This window comes from Ochotona princeps, chromosome 2 (assembly GCF_030435755.1).
Source record: "Ochotona princeps isolate mOchPri1 chromosome 2, mOchPri1.hap1, whole genome shotgun sequence".
NCBI classification, from domain to species: Eukaryota; Metazoa; Chordata; class Mammalia; order Lagomorpha; family Ochotonidae; genus Ochotona; species Ochotona princeps.
Window position 1 is genome coordinate 41,220,864 of NC_080833.1, and position 19,685 is coordinate 41,240,548.

Below are 19,685 nucleotides of genomic sequence, written 5' to 3' on the forward strand. Positions count from 1 at the left end.
AAACCACACACAAAAGCAGTGGAGGATGACTCAAGTATTTGGATTCCCACAGGGGAGACCTGGATGGACCTCCACATTCCTGGCTTCTCCCTGGCACAGTCCTGACCACTGTAGCCATTTGGAGAGTGAAACCTGAATGGAAAATCTATATATCCATCTACCTATGTACATATTCTGCTCTCTGGGCAACTCTGCCTTTCAAATAAATAAAATCTTAAAAAAGCAAACATAGAACCCAATACTTACTCAACAACATATTTCAGGAAATCCATAGACTCCTACAAGGCACGAAAAGGAAAGAATACTAAGCCCATGTGACAATTTCACACAGAACTAGAAACTATCAATTATCTAATTGTTTGGATAATCATTAGGGAAACAGAACCTGTTACCTAAATACTGAATTAATCTTTAATGATTCAGTGTTTATTGCTTGCTAAACAGTTTGTGGCTCCTAACAGCTGCCCTTCTGGTTTCCTCGCCTTTCTATTTACCCATAGATGTTCAGGTCAGTTTACCTTACTAGGCTATGCCCTCGGTAGATAACATTTACGACAGCCTCATAACCAGCTTATCTGGATGCTTCTTATCCACAGACCCTCACGTATCTCAAAGGTTCTCCACTTGCCATAGGATACACCATTCTCACTACCCAGTGTAACCTTTATATTAAACGGTTAGGGTTTCCACATACAATCTTCAATAAATAAAACCAAAGTACAGGGGGCCTTCAAACTCATGGAAAATTGCACATAATTTTCAAATTCCATTCCCTCTAACTTTTCAAAACCCCCACATAAGTACAGTAAATTCAGTCATGCAAGTTAGTCCATTATCAGCAACCTCCCTCATACATCAGACGGACAGGTTCCTGGTCACACTGGTCCAGCCTCAAGAGGGGCCACTCTCTCCATCACCTTGACCTTCCCTGCAATGCTTCCCCACTGCAGCAGGACTGACGCACCCGCAGGGTTCTAGCTGCACTCCTCCCTGCCCACAGCAGCATGGCACTCCACACTCACTGTGCTTGTGACGTTCCCTTGTACCAGACCTTCAACAAAGAGCTGGGATTTGAACTCTTTGACGAAGCTCAGCAGAGACTCAAGGGAAAGGCCATCCATCAGAGCCCGATACTTGTCAATCATAGACCAACGGGCATATTCCAGGATTAAAAGCCGCACATCTCTGTACAAAGAACAGTGGAACAGAGGTTTTATGAACTGTTTGTCAGGCCTGTATAGACATGTTTCTAAAGAAAGACAGTTTCTACCACAACACAGTATACTACCAGAAACATTTAAAATTGCATATACAGACTTTGAAATAAGTTTACTATCCAACAATGTACTCCCATAAATAAACTCCTCTTCATATGCCCATTTAAAACTACTAGCATTGTGGTATGAAATCTTATTAAAATTTTATTAGTTATTGAAGGCTACAATTGCTATTAATTATTGCAGTGACAACATGGCGTAAATAATCAGTCCATTACAAAATCAGTGTAACCTCTTCCCCACCCCAATGTTCCCCTGTCCAAGTTGTTTGCACTTGAAATTTTGCCTTATATTTGTGAGTCAGTGGCTTTATCTGTAATACAAGGAAAGCAATACTGCCTCCCATTCATAATTTCAGTGAGAATCAAATGAACACACATATATATATGAATTTGTTATAATAAATCTAGTACATAAATCCTCAACAGATATATTTCTGTTCTATACTTTAATATAGTAAATTTCTGGAATTATTAGATTTTAGTTAAGTAGTGTTTCAATGGATAAAGTAATATTCAGGCTTCTAGGTATGCAGGGCTATTCATCACATCAAGTATTGCAGACAGCTCTCCAATTTATATTTGGTCATCAGTTTTTGTACCACATTATGATCAGACCATGAGTTATTAAGGATTTTGAAATCATGTGCTCAAAGGGCTATGCTTGTTTTGAGAGGATCTTTCTGTGCCCCCCACAAAAACTCGTATCCCTTTGAGGTACTTCTCTCTTACAGTTATCTTACAGCTACCAGCAACCCTGGACGGAAGCAAGCCAAGGCTCTGCTGAAAGGTCCAAGGGAAATGCTGAGTAGCAGAGGACTGAAGCATTGGCAGGCCCGTGCCCACATCCCTCCGGCTGTCTTGTGGAAGAGGGACTGCATTCTGGATAGCGGAGACTGCCAGATACGTGAAATATTACACAATTGAACTCAGCTATTCACCACAACATCCAACACACTAAAAGCACCAATAAATAATTTTGGGCTACAACTAAGCCAGTAATTTTTAAACTGTTACAAAGAATGGAGAAAATATCTTCCCACCCCTTTTTTTACTTCTAGTCGCCCATAAAATGTAATACATTACTTTCAGTCCTATTCACAGACAACTGTGCGAGGTGGGTTTAGAAGTCTTGTAAACCAATAAGCTGGTTTCCTAAACCACAGCAACTCTAGTATGTTAACTAGCGCTGGAACTACAAGCCTTAGCCCCGAGGCTCCCCACCTAGGAAGGCAAATACTTTCAGGCCCTCAAAACAAACGCTAGTCCTGTGTATACCCACTTGGCCAGAGTTTCAGGTTTGATGAGGATGTTGAAGTAGGTCTTCTTGAGCTGCTCGGTTATCATGGTGAAAACAGCTGGCGTGGAGTTAAACTCAGCTAAGTAGTCAATAATGAGCTGAAAGAGTAGCTGAAAGAACAGAGACACCTTAAGTGGGAAAGCTTGGAAGTTCACGGGGTGGCAGGGGGAGGCTAACATGTTAACTGGTTTTTGCCAGGGCTTAGCATGGTACTAGATCTGATGAGGCACACAGAAAAGTAATAATGACTCAGATTCATCGGGGGTAAAAATACTCAATAATTGCTAAATTTGGAGCAACATTTCTTCATTTCTCTATTATTTTCATGAAACACTGGTTCTTTCCAAATGAATTTTGAAACAGTATTATCCAGCATTCCCCACCCCCACTCTAAAATGTAACTTTAATTAGAAGGACATTCTTATATATTAATTTTGGAAGCAATCACACATTTAAAATTTCAAGCTGTCCTATGCAGAAATATGATGTCTCATTTATCTTCTTTTTATGTTTTAGTAAGATTTATAATTTTCTTTAGCCAGTTCCTATACCTTTCCTATTTATTGCTATGTATTTTTTTTCCAGATAACATTGTAAGTGGATTTGTTACCATCCAGTACTAAGTGGTTATTGCTACTATAAGAAGAAGGCCATTGATTTTGGCACATCAATCCCATGGCCAGTCATATCACATCCAAATTCCTTTTATTGATTGATTTTTTAAAATTTACTTGAATGACAAAAAAAAGGAAGGGAGTTAAGGGACAAAGCTACCATCCACAAATGCATACAGTGCCCAGAGCTGGGCCAAGGCTGAAGCCAGGAGTCAAGAACTAAATCAGGAGTCCCATCTGGAAGGCAGTGATAAAGTACTTAGGCCATCACTGCAAATCATGTTTTTACTTTGGGGTTTTTATTTTAGAAGTTTTATTTAAATCTCAAGGTTCCTAAGAATATAATCACATAATCTATAAAAATACTTTCTTTTCCAAAAACTTATTTCAGTTTCCCATTTTATTACAGTAATTACATCTAAAACAATGACAAATAATAGAGGTGATCATGGATTATTCTTGGCTTGTTCCTATTTTTAATGATTAGTATTTCATCATTTAAAAGAACAATTATTACTAGTTTTTAGAAATTTTATTGTGCTTAAGTTATCTGTTAATTCCTGAAATGTCAACTCAAATTACGAAGTAATATTCTAACATTTATTACTTATTAATGTAGTGGTTCACATTTGACTTGCATTATACTGAGTTATGCGCATCAACTTCCTAATACTAAATAACCCTGGCATTCCTAGTACTTGGTTACAGTGAATTATTATTTTTGCTATACTGCTGGATTTAATTTTTAAATTTTTAAGAAGTTTATATTTATATTCTATAGGTGATACTGGTCTCTAATCTTACATATATTACCTTTTAGTATTAAGGCTATGTAAGCATTATAAAATTAAGATCATCAAATGCTTTCTATGTCTTATATTTTTCAAAAGCTTTCCAAATATAGTAGTTATCAAATGATAACCACTATACTCATTTTTTTAGATCCAAAGTCACACTCTTTTTTAACGTTAAAAGTTAAGAAAAGTAAAACACTCCATGATACCTCCTTTCAAGACCTATCTTTATAATGATAGAGGTGTAACGGTACAAAGACAAGAGCTCAGAGTTATACAAAATAGAGGCTATCACCTCTTAGGAGAGGTCTAACTTCTGACAGATCCTTTCCTCTAGTTTTCTCTTCTATGAACTCAGTTCCCCACACCTTAACATTATATATACTATACCCAAGAAGCCTAAATATAAAACTGCATTATTTTACTTGATATTTTGTGATCTAACTCTTGGTTATTAGCACCTATTATTTTTTTTTTCCTCTGTCTATATAAGAAGTTTTTGATACCACCACACTGGAACACATTCATGCCTAGAGATAGACTTCTGAAATGATATACACCTTGTTTCTAAAAGCCCCAGAACTTTTATGTGAGAAATAAGGCACACATACCTTAAGCAATGGGAGAATACAACAGGAGGGGAAAGACACACAAACTTTTCAGTACTGCTCTATGCCAGGAAATCAATACACACGATCCTTTAAATTTGCAAGGTAAAAATTTAGCCCAACCATTCTAAATACCACTGTTGGCAGAGAGAAACTAATAGCAAAATGAAGTAAATCAAGCCTAAAGCATAAGTTGCAATGTGTGCATAGCCAGTATTTAATGAGACATGTCATTTTAATACATGGTCAGTCAAGGTTAGAACAGCAGAAATAGGTCAAGAAAATACATGATAATCTACACTAATAAATACCTCTTTCTATATCCAGCACCCACATATAATCCTCTGTGCTTGGTACTAATTTATAACAAGCACAAATACCTTAAAGCTCTGCATGAGAACAGGGTATTTGCACTTACAGGTAGCTTATGGTTGAATCCTTTCACTCGAATAATTAAACCATGTTCTCCAGCTACCAGTTTGTACTCCAGCTGTGCCACATCAGCTTCATAAGCTGGTTCCGCGAGGTTATGGGTAAGGATATTGACAAAGATATCAAAGAGAACCACACTGTAGAAAATACAAAAAGCATCATTAGTTGACAAGAAAGACCTGACTTATTAAAATGTAGAGTAATGGGCCGATGCCATGGCTCAACAGACTAATCCTCCATCTGCAAGTGTCAACATCACATATGGGTGCCGGCTGGTGACCTGGCCACTTCAGTTCCAACCTGATCATGGCCTAAGAAAACAAGCAGCGGATGGTCCAAGTCTTTGGGCACTTGCCCTTACGTGGAAGCCCTGAAGAGGCTCCTGGCTCCTGTCTTTGGATCACCTCAGCTCTGGCCACTGCAGTCACGTGGGAAGCTAAGCAAAGATCCCTCTCTCTGTAAATCTACCTTTCAATAAAAATTAAAAAAAAAAAAATAGAATTGAAAACATGGGCTTTAGAAAAATGTTAATCCCCTATTCCAGAATATAAAGCAGCATACCTATTTAGTTCAAAAGTAAAGAGAGCTTACTCTGGGCTCAGTTTCATGGGTACATTACAGAACTTCCACCTTCCCCAGCGCTTTCCAATCCTTTCCATGTCATGTACATAAATGATTTTATGTGTGTGTGTGTCTTTGTGTTTGTATCACAGGGGTAAAGGAAATTAAGCAGGCATCATTAACAACTGGAGAGAAGATTAAGGCTATTCTCCAAGCCTAAGCTCTCTGACAAGTCTAAAATATGACAGAAAGCGGAGTGTAATTTTTTTTTTTTTTAGGATTTATTTATCTTTATTGGAAAATCAGAAAGACCTTCCATCTGCTGATTCATTCCTCAAGTGGCCACAACGGCCGGAGCTGAGCCAGTCCGAAACCTGGAGCCAGGAACTTCCTCCAGGTATCCCATGTGGGTACTCGACTGCTTTCCCAGGCCACAAGCAAGGAGCTGGATGTGGCTGGAAGTGGTGCCCATATGGGATCCCATCACATTCAAGATGAGGACTTCAGCCGCTAGGCCACCATGCTGGGCCCAGCATAATGTATTTTTTAGAATAGATATTAATAAATTTTAGTGTTGCTCATAATTTAAAGGTTGGATTGCACAGATAAGTGGCAAAGGACAGGAAGAAGTGCACTAACACATCTTGAGTCTTGAGTACCTCCTGCCTCCTGTATGATTCAGCATATTTGAGCCCCTGACTCCCACAGAGCAGCTATCTACATTAACATGGAAGTAATCTGTTAAGAACAAGGCATAATCACATTCTTTCACTCTCCTTATATACAAGAACAACAGATACTCCCCCATCCTCAAGTCTTAACTACAGACTAGGAGGACTGGTCTTGCAGGAGCTTTCCCAGTCCAGTAACTGCTCACTCAAGACGTTTTACATTTGGGTGATGGGATGAAACAATCGCAACTCCATGTTAATGTTTAGCATAGATTCAAATACAACAACAACAACCCAAAAAACCTCACATAAATCAACAATACATCTTACATACTAACAGAGAACATAACAGAATGATTGCTAATGAAACAAAATATCTCTTTAAGTAAAAACAGGTCTTCCAGAAGAAAACAATGGCTTACTTTGCAGCGGATTTCTGTATCAAAGGTGAAATCAGATGGAAACGTATATACGCTGGAAGAAAAGAAGACCAAATATAAATACAGAAATCCAGACATCCATTTTATATATCTGCATTTTACATATCTGTTATTTTATTCATCTATTATTGTCCCCTTATTCATTCTTTAAATCCTCTAATAAACTAATCCTTACATCCAACTTAAATTTTCATTTTCTTACAAATTTATTTATAAACCAGAGTTACAGACAGAAGATAAATATAAACACTAATATAAAGTGATTTTCACAAAGAGCTGTGTGACTTATTTTACTCCTTTAATGATTTTTTTACCTTTGGGGATTTTGAATTTGTTGTCTTTCTTATACCACAGGCAACCTTGTGGAGTATTTACAATTTTAACAGGGTATTCTGTTTCAGGGCAATCAAAAGCCTTCAAAGTGAAGTCTGTGGCTAAAAGAGGAAAAAAGTAACAATTCATTCAGATTTTCAGCAGAATTCTGCAGTCTAGATAACGTTTCTTTTTTAACAAAAACAAGTTAAATTCAAATACCGGAGTACAATAAGTTCATGGAGCAATAATTATAAAAAAATTATCTTAGGGCTCTGTGCAATGGCTCAGTAGCTAATTCTCGCCTTGGATGTGCTGGGATCCCACATGAGCACCAGTTCATGTCCTGGCTGCTCTACTTCCCATCCAGCTCTCTGTGGCCTTGAAGGCATGGATGATGGCCCAAAGCCTTGGCACCCTATACCCATGTGTGAGACCCTGAAGAAACTACTAGGTCTGGAACAGTTTCAGATCGGCACAGCTCTGGCCGTTGTGGCCACTTGGGGAGTGAACAAGCAGACAGAAGATCTTTCTCTCTGTAAACCTGCTGCCTTTCCAATGAAAATAAATCTTTTAAAAAAATGATCTTGAACTTAAACTAAGTCTGAAGATCTGCAGTTTTCCAGCAGTTGATTCTAATCTTCATACCTTCTGCTTCCTTACTTTTCTAAAGCCATTTCAACTACGACAGGAGCCTTTGGTCAAGGCAGCTGTACTGTGTTCCCACCCAAATTACGAAGACATCCTTTTAAATATATGTATTATTTTCTTACTGCTGCTTACAAAGTATGTTTTCCATTGAAAACTAATAAGCAGACATATGCATGCACACACACATCCATATGGAACAAAATTTCTTTAATAATACCTTTCTATATGCAAAAATATCTTGCTATTCCTCTCTATATACTTTCATGACCCACTACACTGATTAAAATCCATTACATTGACTTGAAAACCTTCTAATATGCACCCTTGAAGACTGAAAAACATACAAGACAGTAACAAGTCCTAAAGAGAATGATATGAAAGGATCAACAATGAGATACAAGGAAAAAAAAAACATAAAAGACTAATATCAGTGTGTCTTAAGTACATTTACCAACTAAACCTTGAACAACTTACCTTGCTTTACTAAACCTCACTTTGCTTACATAGAAATAAGAACAGAGAATGTCAACCCAAGAATATTATTGGGAATGTGAAATATATTTCAAAGGTATTATGTACAACATAACATACTATGCAGGTATACCTATTAGCACATGGGTAGAATTTGTATGTTTGCTATTTTACTAACCTATGTACTTGTTTTCAGCTGGAAGATGAAGTTCTGGATTTAATTCAAAATCATTCTTCCATAGTTCATTCCAAGAGTTCTGAACATCTGTAGAGAAGAAAAACAAACAGATTCGAATACCAAAGGCAACATTCCGTACTCTTCTAATAACAAGCCAGGTTTCAACTGCCCTTCACAGATAAATTCTCCTTTCTCAGGAACATTATAACTGACATGGCATGCTAGAAGCTTAGCATTCATAGTGTGATCTGAAAAGCACTGGCATTACCTGAAACATCCCTGGAAATAGATTCTTAGACCCCATCCACACCCACTGAATCAAAACCCTACTGTAATAATGCCTCCAGGTGATACACATGCACACTGAAGTTTTAGAATCAAATTTCTATAATAAAATTTAAAATTCTGACCCTAAAATATCAAAATAGGATTTTTTCCTTGCTTTATAAAGACATAATATAGCAAAAAACAACATCCAACAAAGTAGTATTTCATTTCAAAGTGAACTTTCAAACAAAATACTGTCCCCCCATAAAACCATTAAAAATATTATGAAAGAATACAAATTCCCAGATGAGTCAGATCTAAATAAATGTAGTATAGTTGTTAATATTTTACCTTCTATACTATATTGAGTCCCAAACCATTTCTCCTTGAGGTCACACTTTCCCTCATTAGCACCAGACAGAAGAACAAGATTTGCTTTTTGAGGAACTAGCTGATCAAGGGCTTCAGCAATGACCTAATAAAAGGGAGGAAGAGGAGAGACACACACAGTAACAATTCTGTTGGCCGGCCCCATGGTCCTAGCACCTTAATGCTCAAGAAACTAGTCACAGTTACAAGCAGCCTAAACCTGCGCAGGCTTACTGAGGTATAACTAACAAATATAAAACAAATTTCTGGATAATTCTTTGGACACTGCTCAATTCTCTAGTCCTATATATTAATAACACCAGCAGTAAAAACAGCTATCCTTTACTAACCTTTTACTATGTGCCAAGCAGTGGTTAACAGATGTCATTTCAAGCACTACTTAAAAAAAAAAAAATTCCTATGGTATATCCATTCTATCAAGATTAATATTTAGCTTCACAGATTAAAAGTTAAATAATTTGCATGGATTACAGGTTATGTAATTTGTACAAAATACATCTAAAAGCAGCAAAAGCAGAATCCTAAGCAAGTTTGGGCATGATTTCAAAGAACATAATCTTAACAGCCATGTTTTATATCACCTCACACCAAAGAATGATGCTACTGCAAGATTTCCTTCAGTAACGCTACTGATGTGATGAACACCAAACAAAGAATTTTATAGGTTGATGTGGAATCCTAACTACCATTTTAAAACCACCCCTTTGAGGAAAAAAAGAGTAAGTGGCACTCACATACACACAGAGGACCCTAAGCACACCCACCCTGGGGATGCCTGTGTGGTTTAGTTCCTCCTTTACTTTTCCCAACTCCATTGAAATTATTTAGAATGCTCTTTGCCGAAGTTCCTGACCTTCAGCACTATGACCATCTTGGGCTGAACAATTACTTATGGTGACGTGCACCTTCTGCATTACAGGATGCTTAGTGGCACTTCTGTCTTCTGAAGACCAGACCCCAGAGAACCCCTACCCACCCCCCGAGACGTGACAACCAAACCATCTCCAGACACTGAAAAGCATTCCATGGGGCAAAACTGCCCAGGGTTGACAACTGCTGCACTCTAAGCTGCAAAATGCCATACTCTGATAGTGCAATAGTGACTCTGACCGAGTCTTTGTATAGTGTATATGTATTTGTATTATGGATAAGTCATATTTTAAAATCAAGGGATCTTATATTTTTCCAATATTTTTAAACTCATGAACAATTATCCCAAATCTTCTATTAAACTGAAAAGCAAGTATTTTTTCAAGTTTGTTTAGAAGCCAAGTAATTTTTAGGAACTGATTTGGTTTTTTAATGTTTGTTTATTCACTCATTATTTGAAAGGTAGAACGAGAGAGAGGGGGAGAGGGATATTCTGTGCAATGCCCTGTAACAGCCAGGGTGGGGCCAAGCAGGACAGAAACCAGGAACTCCAAGTGCATCTGCCAGGGGGTGGCGAGAACCCAGGTACTCCGCCACATCCACTGTCTCCAAGGGGCAGTGGTGGAAGTTGATTCAGAAACACAAAGCAAGCAGGGACTCAAGGCACCACTCTGAGATGAGATGCAAATGTCCCAGGAGATGGCTTAACCTGTGGCACCCTGATGCCCACATCAAGAACTGATTTGACCATTTCCTGTAGTTGTTTCAATACCTGATAAACTAAAATCACCTCGAGAATTTAGGTTTTTCTCCTTTTCAATTAAAAGATCATCATTTAAAAGAACCAAAAGAAATTTTCTGGGTTAGTGTTGTGGCACAATAGGCCAGGCTTCCTCCAGCTTCCCATGTTAGGTGCTGGTTCATTTCCTGGATGCTCCACTTCCAATATGTGTCCCAGCTTATGGCCTGGGAAAGCAATGGAGGATGGCCCAAGTGCTTGGGACCCTGCCCCAGCATGGGAGATCCAGAAGCTCCTGGCAGATCTCTCTGTCTCTCCTCTCTGTAACTGCCTTTCAAATAAAAACAAAATAAAATACAAAATAAATTGTCCAAAATTCTTAACATTTCTTCTATTTTAATAAAAGGAAGGGGGCTGGCATTGGATATATTTATTAAGATACAATTTGGAACACCCTGCATCCCATATACTGGAGTGTCTGGGTTAAAATCCCCATTCTACTTCTAACTCCAGGAAACTGGGAGAAGCTTGTTTGAATGCGGATCCTGGAAGGCAGCAGATGATGACCAAGTACTGAGTCCGTGTCACCTACACAGGAGAGACCCAGACTGAGTTCTGGACTCAGCTTTCGCCTGAACCAACTTCAGCTGTTTCATACATTTGATAAACTCTTTCTTCTGTCTCTTTCTCTCTTTTTTCAGATAAGATAAAAATGATTACTTTTTTTAAAATCAGAAATATCCTAACTAAAAATATAACCACATTTTCCCCATTCCCACAGTTCTTAAATTTATTTCTGTACTTTCATACTCTACTTTCCCTAAAAAAGTTTGAGAAGTGGAAACCTCCTTACATCTGGCTGGTATTCAAAAAGCAGCTGATCTCCAGTGAGAAAGTCCTGCAGTGGATACAGTTGCATGTTTTCACACATGTTTTCCACATACTCAACTGGATCAGTCTGTAAAGAGAAAACATTATTTCAGACCAGAAACCTCTCCATTAACACCATTTATTTGTATCAGACAAATTTTCTCTAAGAATGAAACTGTTTTAAACAGATATAGACAGACCTAACTGCAGCTTAAGAACCTCATGTTCAAGGAATGAGTGTTTAGACTAGTAGCTGAAGACTCTGCATCCCACACCAGCCCAATTTCTGGCTCTGGCTTCGTGCCAAGGCAACCTTGGGAGCAGCAACCACGGCTTGGGTCATGAAGTTCCTCCCGTGCATGTACAAGACCAGGACAGAATTCCCAATTCCCAGCTTTACCCCAGATTAGCCCCAAATTTTTGTGATACTTGAGGGATAAACAAATAGAAAAAGGCTCTTTTTTCTCTTTGCTTTTCAAATATATAAATACATTTCTTAAATATGATGTCCTGAGTTCCATGAAAACAGCTGCGCGGCTACCTGATGATTAACCCCGCATTCCACCACTTCCTATTTTGAGCCTATACAGGCCCACAAGAGTCTACTCCTGTCACAGCTGTGTCTTCACACCTGCAGTTTTCACAGTGAACTGCAAATGATTGTTTAATAATCAAATACTCCCAACATGACTGTGAGGTCATTAAAGGCTGAGGTCTTATCACTCCAGCACAATCACCTAAAAACCTTTTGTAATCATGGATGAAATCAACGTGTTTTACTTCGATTAAAAACAAAAAAACTAATCACAAGTTCTCTGACCTATATGAAACCGAAATATTTTTCCAGAAGAAAACAACCAAGTATTTACTGAGTACTCAGATACACAAAATTTTTAAGACTGAAATAGATACAGATACATTAGATGACTTCCGCAGTCCCTAGTGAATGCGGGTGCAGGGGTGGCCACTCAAAATACCATTCTTCCCAGGCCTTCATTATACAATATGGGTCATTTCTCATCCAATAGAAAATAGAATAAAAGTGAAGGTGAAATAAAAGTAGAGTGGAAATGAGATATGCACACACTGAACTACAGAATATTACTTTTTGACATAAAAATAGAGTAAGAGTCACAGTGAACATTCCCAAAAAACCTTTATGAACCATCCGTGACTAAGTATTGAATTACCATTACTGCTCGAAGACTCCTCCCACTCTAATCTCTTTTTTTTTTGCAGCTACTTACTTGCAATATGGTACAAAACTGAGCGATACCATAATTTCTTGTGAGCAAGCTCTAAGAATCCTGCTTAAAAGCAGACCTTAGTGCCAAAGTATCAAACAAGGTGTTGGGGATGGGGAGGAAACACTTAAATATAAACTACTAATTTTTTTGTAGATCAAACTCACAACCGGAAAGTATCCTTTTAAAGTGTACAAATGAGTGATTTTTAGCATATTTGCAAAGCTGAGCTACCACCACCACAATCTCAAAAACACCACAATTTCAAAACAGTTGGACCATTTCAAAAGGAAACCTCAAACCCATTAGGCAGTTGACTCTCCACTATTAACTTCTCCCAACCCCCAGTAGCCATTAAATCTATGTCCTGTCTCTGTGAAAAATTACCTATTCTGGGTATTTTATACAAGCAAATTCATTTACTATGTGACTCTTTATAACTGTCTTTTTTCATTTAGTCTATTTTCAAAGTTCATCCATGTGTTAAATAGACAAGCTCTTCTCGTAGCTAAACAATATTTCATAACATGCATATTCCACCTTTACCTTATCCATTCATCAGTATATGGACATCTGGGGTTCTTTGCACTTTTGAGCTATAAGAGGCAATGCAGGTAAGATCATCTGTGCAGGGGCCCGGCATAATAGCCTAGTAGCTAAATCCTTGCCTTGAACGCTCCAGGATTCCATGTAGGCGCCGGTTCGTGTCCCGGCTACTCCATTTCCCATCCAGTTCCCTGTTTGTGGCCTGGAAAGACAGTGCAGGATGGCCCAAACCCCTGGAGACCTGGAAGAGATTCCTGGCTCCTGGCTTTTGATCAGCTCAGTTCCAACTATTGCAGCTATATGGGGAGTAACCCAGCAGACAAAAGATCTTTCTCTCTGTCACTCCTTCTCTCTGTAAATCTGATTTTCCAATAGAAGATACAATAAATTCTTCAAAAAAAAAAAATCATTTGTGCATCATAAGTTTTTTTGTGCACAAATGTTTTCAGTTCTGTTGGATGTATAACTACAGGTGAAACTGCGGCCATATGACAACTGTGCTTAGCTTTTCAAAGAAAGGCTACCAAAGTAGCTTTTGTCCCACCAGCAGTGGACACAGTTTCAATTTCTTCACATCCTCTTAAACACGTACTACTACCTAATCTCTCATTTTTTGGTTACCATATAATCTCTCCCTGCCTGTTATTATTGTTCCTGTTTTTCTGCCTACAGAAAAGTACCTAATTAAACAGCTTTCTCATCATATACTAGTTCAAATAGTTCATCTATAAAACAGATTAACAGATTAAAATATATGGATCTATATTCCTGTGTGAAATTTTTAAAAATTCTAACATTTTAAAAAAAAGAGTTTGAAAAAGCCATTCCTATTTTCTTTTTTAAATGAAAGCTAAAAAGAATTCTGAAGAGCAGAAATCTCTTTGTTTAACAAACAGAATTGGGATGGCGGATACCACTGTGACCTAACAAGTTCAGCTACTGCCCACAACTCTGGCATCCCATATGAGTGCTATTCAAGTCCTGGCTGCTCCATTGTTTTTAAACGATTTATTTTTATTGGAAAGGCAGATCTGCAGAGAGGAGGAGAGATAAAGATCTGCCATCTGCTGGTTCACTCCCCAAGTGGTCGCAACTGCCTAAGCTAAAGCTGATCTGAAGACAGGGTCTTCTGGATTTCCCAACTGAGTACAGGGTCCCAAGGCTTTGGGGCACCCTCTACTTGCTTTCCCAGGCCATAAGCAGGTAGCTGGATCAGAAGTGGAGCAGTCAGGATATGAACCAGTGCCCAAATGGGATACTGGCACATGCAACGCATGGATTTAATCATTAGGCTACCATGCTGGGCCCAGCCTGCCTAACTTCTAACCCAGGTATCTGCTAACTGGGAAGCCAGCAGAAAATGGCCCAAGTACTCAGACCCCTGTATCTATGTGAGACTCTGAAGAGGCTTCAGGCTTCAGGCTTTGGGATGGCCCAGTTCTGGCTGTTGCAGCCATTTGGGTAGTGAACCAGGAGACAGAAGATTTCTCTGTCTCTCCTTCTCTCTGTAAATCTGCCTTTCATATAAAAATAATCTTTAAACAATAAAAACAAGCCAAACTCACAACTGTAAAAATGTTTAAACACACACATAAAATGGATCTACTTTAGCCAACAATTTCAAAATTAAGCTTCTCTGGGGTCATATATTAAAATCCAGAAAAATGGGGCCAGTGGTGTGGTGTAAAAGCCACTGCCAGCAATGCCAACATTCCATATGGGTGCCAATTTGTGACCCCCTTCATATCCAGCTCCTTCCTAATGGCCTGGAAAAAGAAGAATAAAATAGCCAAAGCATACGGAACTCTGCAACTCATGTGGAAGACCTGGAAGAAGTTCTTGGTTTCTGGCTCCTAGCTAAAGCCTGATCCAGTGGATCTGGGAAGCGAACCAATAGCTGGAAAATTTTTGTCTCTCCCTCTCTGTAACTATTTCAAATAAATAAAAATAAATAAAATCTTTAAAATAAATAAATAAATCCCATATGATTCGAATCTCAACTATCTCATTTCTGATTCAGCTCCCTGTTAATGCATCTGGGAAAGCAGCAGAGGACTGCCCAAGTGCCTGGGCCCTAGGAACCACACAGGATGGAGGTTTGGGCTCCTGGCTTTTGGAGTGACACAGCCCTGGCCATTGTGACCATTTCGGAACTGAATCAGCAAAAAGAAGATCTCTCTCACTCTATTAATTATCCCTTTCAAAGTATTAAATTTTGTAAAAATAGATATTTTCAGTAAGAAAGAAAGAAAAAAGGGATTTGAGTAATATTTATACTTCAAAATTCTCGCTCCTACTCCTTCCCTGCCACAGTTCCAGCCCAAAAGTTGCCAGCACAGCTCATGAGGTGACTAAAAATCATCCCTGGCAAAGTAGATGGTAGGACCACAGGGTTTATGCATATCACTCTATTTTACAGGATATAGTATCTATAAGAGCTTCTAATGGCCAACAAGAGTCATGATGGGCTCTATTTCCAACATCAAACAATTTCAAGTATATCAAGCAGATTACACAGGTGTCAACAGCAACCGGAAACCTATAATTTTGATGACCTTGCCATTACATATTTAATGTAACAGAAGAGTTCCTGGTGTTGACCCCAAAAGCCAACATTCTACATGTCCTATGAACTGGTAATTCAGAGGCTCTTACATCCCAATTCCACAAATATTCTCCACAATTATTAATAAGATAGCAAGGCACAAAATCAAAAGAATCCATGATTTGGAGTTGGGAGTGTTTATGGATTTATTCTTTTCAGTCTCTAATTTTGCTTATTTTTTTTCCCGTTATGAGTATAGGAAACAAACCAAAGTAGTATTATGACCATCAATAACAGAAATCACAATGTGGTTGCTGCAGATATCTATCTCAAAATGTTATGTGCACATTACTAAAGAACCGTGGCAATCATCAGACTTTGTTATTTAATGCATTAGTAAAGAGATACATACTACTGTGTTTTATTATTTGGAAAACTTAATTTAAATATTCTTTTGTAACTACTGTACTTCATTTTTGGAGTATAAGATGAACTGTATTGTTTCAATTTACAAATTTCCTAACTCACTCTAATGAAGTTATACAATGGAATGCCTTTATAATTAAAAAATGTTTGGGCTAAAATATCAAACTGTTATTAATTCTCATACAACTTGGGGTGAAGGAAAGACATTTTCTTTCACAAAATACTAACAATTGACGAATTCAGGTGTTGAATGTCAGTGATCATTATACTACTATGGCAATTTTTCTAAAACATAAAAAGCTGAGATGAAGTGCTATTTATTCTATGGAGAAGTATACTGGACATAGCACATTTTCAAAAGGGTCCAAGAAATAAAAAGGGTTTACAAAAACAACACATCCTTTTGCTTTAAAACTTTCCTTTCAACCTTATGTATTTCATATGCCATGACAAGACAAATAGTATCATAAACTTTTTCCTAATACATCAGTTACATATTTATGTGCTAAACCTAACTTATTTTTTAATGCTGACCTTAATTCAAATTTATCGAATCTATGAAACTATCTCTTATCCTATTTAAAGCTAGGTAACTGCTTTCCTTCCCCTGAAATCCTGAAGAACAAGGTAAATACTACCATACAGAATACCTACACAGTATCTGAATTTCCAAATTAGCAAATACCATAGCAAACTCTTCATGAATATTTAACAAAGCAACAAAGTACAGAGATAAGTGACTGTCATACACTATGATCTACACAACCTGCCTAATCCTCTCATACAGTTTTATTCACAATAAATTACTAAAAACACAACAGTGATTGTCCTGCTGTCTCAGGCCATCTCAAAAGTCCCATATGAGAGTAGCAGAGTTAAAACTCAATGACACTGCCAAAAATAGGAGCAATGTTACACTGTCAACCTGTCAGAGGGCGCTTTCAGAAAGAATCTGACTTCTAGTACCTGTTCTTGGTAATGAAATTCATTATCCTCAATTTTCTGAATTTCTTCAAAAATTCTGTAAAAAAAAAAAAAAGGCAATTAAAATTAGAAGATATATTATAGTCTCTCACACTAGAACAGAATAGAATCGTAAGAGAGAGACAGACAAAGACGGGCCACATAAATGTAAAACCTTAGTGTGTACTCGGACACAGGGGATGAGCAATGACAGCGGGTGAGGAAATCCATCAAGGTGAGACTACATGATGTTTTTCCGCAACTCAAAAGCTGACATCTGTTATTGCTACATCTCATGAGTAATGATGTTCCTCATGAGTAATAATGTTCTAATTGCTACTGAAATTTCTTCAGCAACACATGGGTCACGTGCTGGCATCTATTCCTAAATGTTCTTGATACTCTTTTTCACCACTCCAGCGACACACTGGTATTTTTGTTGCATGTTCATTAACTTCATGTTGATGAACATTTACTATTTTTCTCCTTGTTGTGCACTGTGTACACTGGCTCTGTGTTTAAGGGGATGCATATTGGAAGTATAGCAGAAACTGATATGCTCAGAGGTGGAGACAGAGAGCAGTATGTGTCTATGCATACAGAACAAGGATGGACTCGCAATGAAATGGCTGAAGACGCCCTGACAGTAGGATGCTGGACTCTGACACTGTCCATGCCTACACTATCGGGAGACACTTCAACGGCAGCATGACGGACTTATAAACATTCATGAAAGACACCCACTGTAAAACTAGCCGCAAAGTCAGTGGGGAGAGGAGGGCGTTTGGGGGGGAGGATGGGAAATCCCAGTGCCTATTAAACAAAACAAAAAAGAAGCCAACATCTACTACCATTAATTCCTGGCCTCATTCTAGGAAGTATTCATTACCTTTGTTCTGGGCCTAGCTTCTGTAGCATTTTTAAATACTGAAAGACAGTATGAGCAACCTGAAAACAAAATATTGTGTTAGTCTTTTGCATGAAGTGATATCCACATAAAAGAAAAGCAACTTCATTTTCATTATTTACCTCATAGAAATGTTCATAGCCCTCATCGGTCAGTGTAATAGAAATGCTAAACACTGAGTAGGTAGAATTTTGCTCAAATCCTGTCTCACCATTTCCACCAAACAATGCAAGAGCCCAGCATCTATAGTTCAAAGGAAAACAAACATATTAATATCTGTAGACTTACAGTCTACAACCACCTCAATAAACAAAATGGATACACATTTTATGGAAAGTCAAGAACTTCCATCTTTGATTTAAAAGTACAAGCTTTCCACAAAAATAAATAAATACAAGCTTTCTAAAGAATTGTGATACTTTAAAAATCATAAAAAGGAGGCAACAATTGGTATTAGTATTTGTTAATACTGTAAAATTGTAAAACATTAAGTTTTTGATAAAAGAAAAAATTCTTGGTGAATAGCACAAAACACTAAACTTTACTAGAAGATTACTAGAAAGTAACTCATTTACAATTTTTCAACCTGTCTTACAAGAATACTTTAAACACTTCAAATATATCCCTTCTTAGAATGTCAAGTCCCCTGGAACTATGCAGATCGTCCAAGAAACAAACAAGATTATGTCTTATCCCAACTAGGAAAATACTAAAAAGTGTTTAAAGCAGCAACACAATCTACAATAGCAAAGACACGGAAACAATCCAGATGCGTGCCGCTGTGCCGCAGCGATGGACTTGGTGCACGGAGCCGATAATAACACGTGGACCCTGACTGATGGTCAAAAGCCGAGGTTTATTAGTAGCATCAGACTTTATACACTGAGGGTCATACAGGATTAGCGTAGAGATACTTAGTTCATCAACAAAACCATCAACTGTTTCTATGCCTTTGTTTGGAAGTCCTTTTCTCTTGTATATTACTTTCCACTCAACTGTTCTTATACAAATGATATCTCATCAGGTATACAGAAGGTAGCCATTTGGTTATTCTCCTCCAAATATCCAAACAACTGTAATCCTGTGCTCACTGACCTTCTACGGTCACAGTGTCCTCCTACAGATGTGCATCCAAAGAAGAGTGGTTAAAGAAACTGTGGTACATCTACTCCATGGAATATTATTCAGCTATTAAAAAGAATGAAATTATACTATTTATAACTAGGTGGTCCCAACTAGAGGCCATTATGCTCAGTGAAATGAGTCAATCACAAAAGAACAAATATCATATGTTCTCTCTTACATCAGGAAACCAGCATGGAAAGTATAACTTCAATAATTCGATCCATACTGCTTTGTTTGGCTCTATCCCATGTTTTGATGTTTTTTTTATTTCAGTTTTGTTTATTCCAAATAATTTCTTTTCTCTTGTTGAATTCATCACTGGTTCATCGATTACACAGCGGCATCATTTTTCCCAAGAGACTTTTGTATTTCCTTTTTGTCACTCATATGTTGGTTACTCAGTGGCATGTTTTTTCATGGTGCTGTAATTTGTTGTTGATGTTGTTGTTGTGTTATGGCTGTTGTTCTAATTCATACCAGTTATT

General features: G+C 37.8%; 1 protein-coding gene across 1 annotated transcript in view; it reads right to left on the reverse strand.

Annotated features, from left to right (window-relative positions):
• NRDC (nardilysin convertase) overlaps window positions 1-19,685 on the reverse strand; it is an 85,001-nt gene that overhangs the window by 6,333 nt on the left and 58,983 nt on the right. Inside the window, exons 12-23 of the mRNA XM_058654996.1 lie at window positions 18,198-18,318; window positions 18,058-18,116; window positions 17,172-17,226; window positions 11,428-11,532; window positions 8,927-9,050; window positions 8,309-8,395; window positions 7,011-7,130; window positions 6,679-6,730; window positions 5,011-5,161; window positions 2,559-2,686; window positions 1,023-1,185; window positions 247-278 (exon numbers count right to left, since the gene is read on the reverse strand). Of these exons, the coding sequence (XP_058510979.1) occupies window positions 247-278; window positions 1,023-1,185; window positions 2,559-2,686; window positions 5,011-5,161; window positions 6,679-6,730; window positions 7,011-7,130; window positions 8,309-8,395; window positions 8,927-9,050; window positions 11,428-11,532; window positions 17,172-17,226; window positions 18,058-18,116; window positions 18,198-18,318 (1,197 nt within the window). The remainder of the gene's footprint in view (window positions 1-246; window positions 279-1,022; window positions 1,186-2,558; window positions 2,687-5,010; window positions 5,162-6,678; window positions 6,731-7,010; window positions 7,131-8,308; window positions 8,396-8,926; window positions 9,051-11,427; window positions 11,533-17,171; window positions 17,227-18,057; window positions 18,117-18,197; window positions 18,319-19,685) is intronic.